This window comes from Etheostoma spectabile, chromosome 13, assembly GCF_008692095.1.
Source record: "Etheostoma spectabile isolate EspeVRDwgs_2016 chromosome 13, UIUC_Espe_1.0, whole genome shotgun sequence".
Lineage (NCBI taxonomy): Eukaryota > Metazoa > Chordata > Actinopteri > Perciformes > Percidae > Etheostoma > Etheostoma spectabile.
The window spans coordinates 1,789,748-1,799,320 of NC_045745.1; the positions used below are offsets into that span (position 1 = coordinate 1,789,748).

Here is a 9,573-nt window from a genome sequence, read left to right on the forward strand (position 1 = left end):
AATGAAACCATGTAAACCTATTCTGGTACAACCTCAAAATACAAATATGAACCTGAAAATGAGCAGAAAATGGGCGCGGTTTAAGTCCCGGGATACAGACACCCATTTCCTGTGTGAAAGTCTTGAGTTTTCCCTCAAATTCTTCCAAGACAATTGTAATGACAATACCACTGTTGTTGCATCCACATGATACAAGCCTTCCGTAATCAAGCACACGCCCTTGCCCCTCCACCACGCAGTTACTTGTAGCCAAGGACACGGAGGAATAAAATAACATGATGGTCTCTTCAGCAGAGATCATTATCTTCACTTGAGTTTCTGGACAGGAAAGTCGCCGATCAACCATAATTTAAACATAAACATTCTGAGATATTCAGAGAGAGTTGTGTGGAGCTGATAGTCCTAATTAGCTTTATATCAACTCATTTGATAATGGCTTGTGTGTAACAGACATTCACTAATTTAAAAAATGTCACGCACTAAAGCTTTAAAGTTCCTGTTTTTTAGGACACAAACATCCCGACTTCCTCTCTACAGTAGCAGTCAATGTTGTGCATGCACTAATTAATACGTGGAATACTTACAGTGCATTAGTTTATGTAACTTTATGTACGAATTCATGAGCACAGCCTGTGTAATCAGGCCAAAGTAGCAATAGACCAATGTAAGGCCTAAAACCTTGGGGATAAATGGAAGACGTACTGGGCTATGTCTTTCCCTTTATACAAACAGTAGAACTGCCTATATTAATATATCACGCCTACTTCACTACTGTCTTGGCAACTATCATTATGAATTACACTCATATGCAGAGACCAAGCAGGAATACAGTACAAAATGCAGAATGAAAGAATTATTGTACTAGGCCTCTCCAACTTCTATCAAAAACAAGTGGAACAAGAATTTATGGGAAGAACAGTGACAAAGCCTTCACTTGCATTGTAAAAAAGCTCATCAAGTGAAAGCATCAATGTTTTTCTGCCCAAGGACACTCAATCTCAAACCCCAACTGAAGGAGATTGTAATCATGACAGAGCTGAGAAATATATTGTACAGCTGGATTTCCATTTGTATTAGCAACACCCATTCTAGCTGCACTTCATCCATTTTATTTTTATTTTTACAGCACATTCGCTGTTTATATTCATGTAGGTGGACAAAATGCTAGATATGTTGATTATTCTTCAACCAAGCATAAGCACTATGTATATGTAATAAAGAATTGTAATAATATTTGTATATTAAATATAACAACCGAGAGTAGAAGATCATGTGGTGCTAATTGTCAGGGACTTGTCCACAAAACAGCTCCGCTCATTCAATGTCCTCCACAGAAATAAAAAATAAACTGTGAGTCAGACCATTGAGCGCAGACAAAATGAACTTTCTCTGAAATGTTCTCCAGTGTTTGGATGTAAAGATAAAGTACTAATGGATGTGACATGTAGACAGATTTCCTGGGCTGATACAGGTACACAAGTATTTATGCATCTCTGGGATATATCTTCACCTGAGCAGATGCATGTAGCTATGTTATGATTATGATGCTAAATCAAACCCGTAGGACTGAAGTATGGTGTGAAGACGTGGGTGTAACCTATTTTATGTCTATTTGTAACAACTATTTGACATTTTGTACTTGTCTTTCATTTGTGGAATAACCTATTCTATGTTTTTGTGTGCTGAGGGACTGATGGAAAAGGCAATCTTTTAAATTGGTTCAGTATTGAGCGAGAAAGCTGTAACCTGCAGTGAGGAACCGGGCTGCAGTGTAACCCTAAAGGGCAAATGCGCATCCTTTTTACATTGTATACATTTAGCTGAGGCTTTTATCCAAAGCAACTTACAATTGGTATATATCAGAGGTTGCACACCTCTGGAGCAACTAAGGGTTAAGTGTCTAACTCAGGGACACTTTGGCTGATGTATCACAGTGGCGATCGAATGCTGATCTCCCACACCAAAGGCATGTGTCATATCCTGTTTCTGCCACTAACAGGCTCTGACTATTATTCTAAGTGTCTGACAACATAATAAATTGGTCCCTAAAGAGATAGACATATTGGTTAAAGAGAATGATCCTCTTTAACCAATAGGTTCCAGTAGGTAACCAATAGATCCCGCTCTGAGATCGCTATTGCTAAACCCACCAGACTCCATTTAAATAAACACGACTTTTAGCATGTATAGAGCCAGCATTTGAATCAGTTAAACTGTGTTTATTTCAACCACAACCACAACTAGAGTCCTGATTGTTGGAAAAGTAGAAAGATGAATCATAATGGCTTTCCATCATTTTATTTTTTATCCGTCCACTTTGAATAAAGAAACATTCTTCGTGGATGTTAAAAAAAGAAAGTATCTTACTCTTTAAAAAGTCTATCTCTGTAGGGATCCTTTCCATAATGTTGTCAGAGTAATAATCTCAGCCTGTCAGCGCCAAAAACAGCACTTTGTGTATAGAAATTGAAGGTGAGCAATTGCCCATTAATGTTACATTGCAGCTTGCTTCGCAGCTGCCGACTGCAAAAGTCATCCTTAATACTGGACCAATTTCAATGCTATTTCATTTCATTGTTGTTCCCATCCCACTTAGACACACAAACACAGTAAAATAGGGTCCATGTTGAAAAAACCCAAAGTTCCTCTTTTAAATTTACAGTGCATTTCTTGAAATTTGCATCCTTCCATAAGAGCTGTGAGAGGAAATGGCTTGTGTTTTTCTGCCTTCCTTACACATACACTGTTGCTCTCATATGTTCACTGATTGTTGGAGCAGGTGCATCCCTCCTTTGGTGTAACTACAACTGTGTTTTGTCGATGTATTAAAGCCCAGCCTTGTCCATTCTGCAGATCACGTGGCAGCTTTTAGTTTCAAGTGAAAGCTTGCAGCATCCAGATGGTTGGGTAATTCCAGGTCAGGAAAAAGGGACAGATCCATGGGAAAGCATGATTGGAGACAGGTCTCCTTGTCTGTGCAGTAATATGCCTTTTTATTGTTAGATTAAAACCATGGCCTGATGCTTTTCAGCATCAATTAAGAGTTAATGAGATATCATCATGATTTATACAGTGTGAAAAATACTTAACGTTAATTATGATTGCCTGAAAGTGAATGTCATCACCATTTTTTTGTGAACATCATGTCAACTGTTTTCCCAAAAATGTGCTAGCAGCAATGTCAAAAGAGAAATCTGAATGCGTCCTCAAAGAAAGTATTTCCTTGATGTAGTGTATTCTCTTTGTGATTCTCCATGAGGTGTCTAATTCAACTATACTTCATCACATTTTTAATTACATGTCTGCTTAGCTCATATGCATACTCAGGGCAACGTGCTAATTGTTCGCAGGAAGTCACAGTGAGGGATATTGATTTCATTATAAAGGAAAACAAAAGTCTCAGTGCTGACGGTTGTTGAGATTTAGTAGAAGTTTGCAATGAAACTGAGCCAGGACATGTTTCGACATACTGTGCCCTAAATGAATATCTATTAGCAATCTGCATTTGAAATCAAGATTGAATCCCAGTTTGATCAGCGCGTCTAATGCTCTCTGAATCTCATCTAATCACCCAATCCTAAAACAGCGGAGAAGAAGATGTATTATTTGATTTGATGGAAGAACTCACAGTGAATCTAGAAAAGAACAACTTGAGTCTACAATTGACCATCTGTAAAAATGAACACCCGCACTGCAAAAGCCCTCACAGCACTGTTCCAGCAGTGATCTGCTTTGACACTTATGGTTACATGTTGGAGAGAATCACTGACAGGGCTAAGGCCGAAAGCAGGGTGCGATTTGTAAAAAAACAAGTGTGTGTGTGGGAGGGGGGGTGTTTTTTGATGCACAACCAAACCAAACATACCAACATTTCAATACCTTGGAGACACTCGGCAAGCAAGCCATGCCAAAACGTTTATTTATGAACTTCGATATTCAAAAGGAAAATAATTTTAAAGTGAAATAGCCGAGGAAGTGAAACGCATGATCGTTCCTCTTGAGTGTTTTAATCAAACCACCATCTTTTCTTTAAACTTAACTAGTCATGACGCTCACTTGTTCTGGCTAAACTCGGAGCTGTGGTCATGGGAAATGGCACCCTGCTGACAGTGCCGCCATCTTACCTTGAACGATGAGATGGACTTTTGTGGATTTTGGTTTCTTGTTTGTGAGGATGGAGCAGACGTAGGGCCCTTCGTCATGGACGTCAACGTTCTGGATCTTGATGCTGTACTCTGTGACTGCTGTGTTCTCCATCAGGATGACGCGAGGGTCCAGCGACCACTTCTCACTCCCTGCGAAGAGAATGGTGGTGCGATTGAGCCACGCCACCCGTGATACTTTGCTGTCCACATTGCATCTGGTGGGGAAAAAAGACAGAAAATACAAAAAACACGTTTGAAATTTTTCAAAAGTAGTGGGGCTCATTACAAAGTTAGACAGTTTTGTTATAGTAACTGATTATTTATGTGGGGAACAGAGGAATAACATATGCCACAGCTCAATTCTGCTTTAAATTATTAAAAATGATACACTGTCCGGCGCCTGGATAGCTTAGTTGGTAGAGCAGGCGCCCTTATATGGAGGTTTACTCCTCGCCGCAGTGGGTCGGGGTTCAACTCCGACCTGCGGCCCTTTGCTGCATGTTATTCCCCACCTCTCTCCCTTTTCACTTCTACAGCTGTCCTGTCATTAAAGGCCTAAAATACCCAAAATATTATTCCGAAAATGAAAACCATACACTGTCAATGACCAATGTCACTTAGAGTTTATAACCATGAGATAACCCTCCTCTTGTCCCCAGGTCAAAATTTCAAAAAGTTTCTATATCAGAAATTTGGGTTTCTTTCAACCAAATTTTCAAAAGAAATAAGGTTGATGGTTCCATTTAAAGCTCTTCACAAGTGAAATAAATTATCTATGCGTTCATTGAATTGGGGTGTTTTATTAAATTTATGGGATTTGAAAAAAAAGGGACAAAAGTGTTAGAAAAAACAACAAAAACTATGTGACCGAAACGTTGGGAAAAGATTCTAAAACGTTGGGAAAAGCGACAAAATTGTTAATTTTAAATTTTGACCCAGAAAATCACAAAGTTCCATGGTTGAGGGGAAGACAACACAAGGAAACCAATTGGTAATTGTTGCCACCTCATCAAAATGAATGTTAGCCTACTAGCATACAGTACATCATGCAGCATGCACTGTACTCAAGTTGAGAAAATATTCACATGTGTAAATATTTTTTGAAGAACCAGATATCTACAATTTCACCACTTTATTGACATCAATGTACATGGTCAAATCAATGTACATGGTCAAAAATGTTGTGGTGTTTGATTTGCTTCATATTGGCCAGATCTATGTTCACCTTATGAATGTAAGTCCAATATTAGCTTTATTTTAGCTCTGTTTTTGGTCTCCACCATCTGCTGAGGGAAATATCTGTCTCTTTAGCTGCTAAATGCTCCACTAAGTTCACCAGCTAGTCCTTAACTGTGTGTGTCTGCAATTTGCTGCTGAAGCTAGATTGCAGTGGGTTTTTAGAGCTTTTTCCCTTGAAAAATCGTCCTGCTGCTGACACAAATGACCCTATTAGAGAATTAGTGAACCAGAACTGTAAGGTTGCAACCTGACAGTTAAACAATGAGCTGCAACTCATTAAAAAGCAACACAAATGCTGAGAGGAGTGACAGATTAATCTGATAATTTTCTGTAGGCCCATCACTATAGAGCCCATTTACACTGTGTTCTAATACGTTGTTATAATAAAAATATTGAGCATGGCTGCTTTAAGAAATATAGTTGATTATCAAGCTTTATTTAAATATTAAACTTTAAACAAATGTGTTTCCTTGAAATTATGAGTTTCTCCAACTTTATTTAGTATTTCTACACTGTAAACATTTCCGTATTATTTCAGTGGAAAACTCTACGAACATGGATTATCAAACTAATGTTATAGCATTACCAAAAAAAAAAAAAAAAACTTGGTGAGGTAGAAAACCCTCGACAAGTTTTAAGGCACGTTTATCATTTGCTGTACACACACGACCACCTTTAGATCACATCAGTCAAGACATGAGGTCTCTTTCATTACGAGCACATGCATTCACTGTAAGCACTACACATAACTTAACAGAATGTGACCAGTGATCCAGCCAACACGCATAATCAGAGGTGGGTAGTAACGAGTTACATCTTCTCCGTTACATTTACTTGAGTAAGTTTTTGAAAAAATTGTACTTCTAGGAGTAGTTTTAAATCACTATACTTTTACTTTTACTTGAGTAGATTAGTGAAGAAGAAACTGTACTCTTACTCGCTACATTAGGCTACAAGGAGTCGTTACTTTTCTTTTTAACTCTTTGGGATTCTACGCGTCATTGTTTTTACCCCAGCGTACGTCTCATTTTATGTTTTATTTTGACAGAGGAGAGAGATTTCCGCTTAAGGCTCTACCACGTGACTGTGTTCCACCAATCAAACGGCGTTGTGCAGTCACGTGACCATACTCGTTCTCAGCGGCGGGACCATAGACTGTATATATCTATGGGCGTGACGTGTTAGCTTACAGTCGTAGCAAAACAAAGAATGTCGCCAAGGCAACACAGACGAGGAGGAACCCCCCCGCCTCATAGTGAAAGCATGGTTACCTTTTAGGAAAAGTGCAAAACAGCAGCTTCATTATGCGACGTCTTCTGTGTCGACCAAAACAAACGGACATGTGAGCGTTCAACAACTCAACATCTAACCTGAGGAGACGTAGCGGTGGTTGTAGTTTTTGCTGTGGAGAGGTGGATCTTTGTCTTTTAGGTTACATACATTATTTTTGCACATGCAGTATCCATCCAAATTTAATGTGACAAGTCTCTCACTTAAGATATTTTGTAATTAATAAATTAATTTTAATTTAATTTATTGATTGGATGAACAATAGTTTTCCTAAATATGATTATTTTGTATTTTTGTCTGTCTGATTGATCCTTGTGTTAAGAAATAAATCAGACGTTACTCAACAGTTACTCACTACTTGAGTAGTTTTTTCATCAAGTACTTTTTTACTCTTACTCAAGTAATTATTTGGATGACTACTTTTACTTTTACTTGAGTCATATTATTCTGAAGTAACAGTACTTTTACTTGAGTAAAATTTTTGGCTACTCTACCCATCTCTGCACATAATGTGCACGTTGACATGTCCTTCCATCTCATGATCCCAAAAAAAATTAAGAGGCGAACAGGATAAAGAAAAGCATCCATCCTAAAATGTGACTGTGCTTCATTTTCCAATATTATAATACTCAGGACTTTTGATCCACCAAACTATATCTTTGCATAATGTATACAAACCCTTTATCTTTCTATTACTTTATATATGTATAAAGTTGCTCTCAGGACTGTGCACCACATTCACCCCTCTCTTTTTTTTCTATTCTATTCAAAGGACACAATGACAAGACACATATGCACGCCTAAAACTCATTATTCTGGATAAACATGAGAGAATGTTCATGGTTTCTACTGTGATTCAGTTAAATGCTACATTTAAGGTTCAATTTGCACCATATAGGCTACTCATTATCAGTGATGTTTTAGGTGGATCACCAAAATGGTAGGGCAATAACTATTTTGCAAAACTAGAAGATGTAAAATCCGACAGAGCACACACCTCTTATCCTCAACTTGCTATTACACTGCTGTATGTTTGGGTTTTTACCGTGTTGTCCAGCTGCTTTCATGTTTGGAAAGATGCTCTGTTGTTGACCAAGTACCATCCTCCAAATGACACACACAGGATGCAAAATAGTATGTAATTTAGACATGTTTTTCTCAAGAACCACTCCATATGATATCTGTCAGTGGTTTGGTTTATATCAATATCCTGCAGCTGGTGGGCACTGATGTTGCTGTAGATGGTAATCCACGTTCATGGAGACCACATTAATCTCGGCTTTAAAAAGAAATACTAACTTCAGCCTACGTGTAAATGACAACAACAGCACATTGTCAATCAAACTGCACCGGGGCAACAGGCAGTCAGCCTCACATGGCATCAAATGAGTGCTATCCTGTTTCATTGCCTAAGAATTTATCTATGAATATAAAAATACAGTAGCATGAATATAATTCAACAGTAGTGTATATGACAGTCACATTGTTCTTCTCTGGAGGGAACTACTAGAACTGTTGGGTCCTTGTTAATGATGTGGTCTAGACCTACTCTATCTGTAAAGTGTCTCGAGATAACTCTTGTGAATTAATATTATAAATAAAATTGAAGTCTTTGCAATAATAAGAGATCACTTTTGTGCTATTAGGGTGGGACTATGGTGTCGGTACACCTCAGTTACCACATTAATATCTCTGATCTGATTTATTTAGCCGGGTTTACTCCGACCTGTGGCCCTTTGCTGCTTGTCAATGCCCCCCCCCTCCCATTTCATATCTTCAGCGGTCCAAAAAAGGCCTAATAATATCTATTTTTTTAAAAGGTTAGCTGTCTTAGTCCAACTACAAGTTACAATCTTTATTTTGTCTGCAGCTGAACAGGAGAATATGAATTTGACATGAAATAAAACTAGGCTCAGAATGCACTGGGGTATTAACAGCATATAAAACAAGGATTTGGCAGAACACTTATTAATATATCAGAATGAAAAGACATTTCAGGTTTGTGGGCCAGTTCTTTTCTCTTTCTTTCTATTATAGGATGTTATAAATTGGGCATGAGATAGCAGAAACTCTAACCAGTCTTTTAAATCCAAAATATAATAATAAACAATACATTATAATAATAAATAATAATATAATAAGGTAAGGGAATTCAGTACAGAAGTTATTATCACACACACACACACACCAACGCAAAGAAGGATAATATCTGACCTTTGATTTAAGGCTATAATCTCACAGGGTACACCTAATCAAGAACTCTGACACACACACACACACACACAGCATTCACAGTAAATTGAACAAAACAAGATATTTCAGGTATATAGTAATGTGTGCCGTCTGTGTGGTGCTGAATGCTGGGAAAAATGACAGTGTGAAGGGGAATTGAAGGAATGAGGCTGTAAATGGAAGAAGATTCCCTATCAGCAACCAGAGTAACAGTGCAGACCGCTTCAGGGAGCAGGTGAAGAAAGGATTCCAGGTGAATCAAACGGGAGATGTCATGAATCAGACAAATACCATGAAGCTGAGGAGAAAAGAATAACACGCGGCACAATGTTCAAGGTTGTATTACGATACTGTCATTCAGTATTTTCTCCTATCACGGTATTTGGAAACTGATCAGGGAGTTGCTATATTACCATGACATTTAAAATAATCCAAACTACGTCAATCAGCCTTCACACTTCACCTAGAGTGGCTTGAGAGAGTTTACACACCCATGCTAAAGTTGATTAAAAAGAGGAATAAAAAACATCTTTTGAAAATTGATCTTAATGCCTTATGTCAAAACAATTAGGAAAATCCAACCTTTTAAGGACACTAATTTTCTTTGTGAATGAATAATGTATTGTGAATAAATAAATGTTTTTCCTTAAAATACAGGGGGCATAAG

The 9,573-nt window shown here is 37.9% G+C and overlaps 1 protein-coding gene across 2 annotated transcripts in view; it reads right to left on the bottom strand.

The window, feature by feature from the left end:
• The window catches only part of opcml (opioid binding protein/cell adhesion molecule-like), a 408,666-nt gene that overhangs the window by 106,040 nt on the left and 293,053 nt on the right, over positions 1 to 9,573 (bottom strand). For both annotated transcript variants that reach the window (XM_032534319.1, XM_032534318.1), the window contains one exon: positions 4,125 to 4,360. In XM_032534319.1, the coding sequence (XP_032390210.1) occupies positions 4,125 to 4,360 (236 nt within the window). The remainder of the gene's footprint in view (positions 1 to 4,124; positions 4,361 to 9,573) is intronic.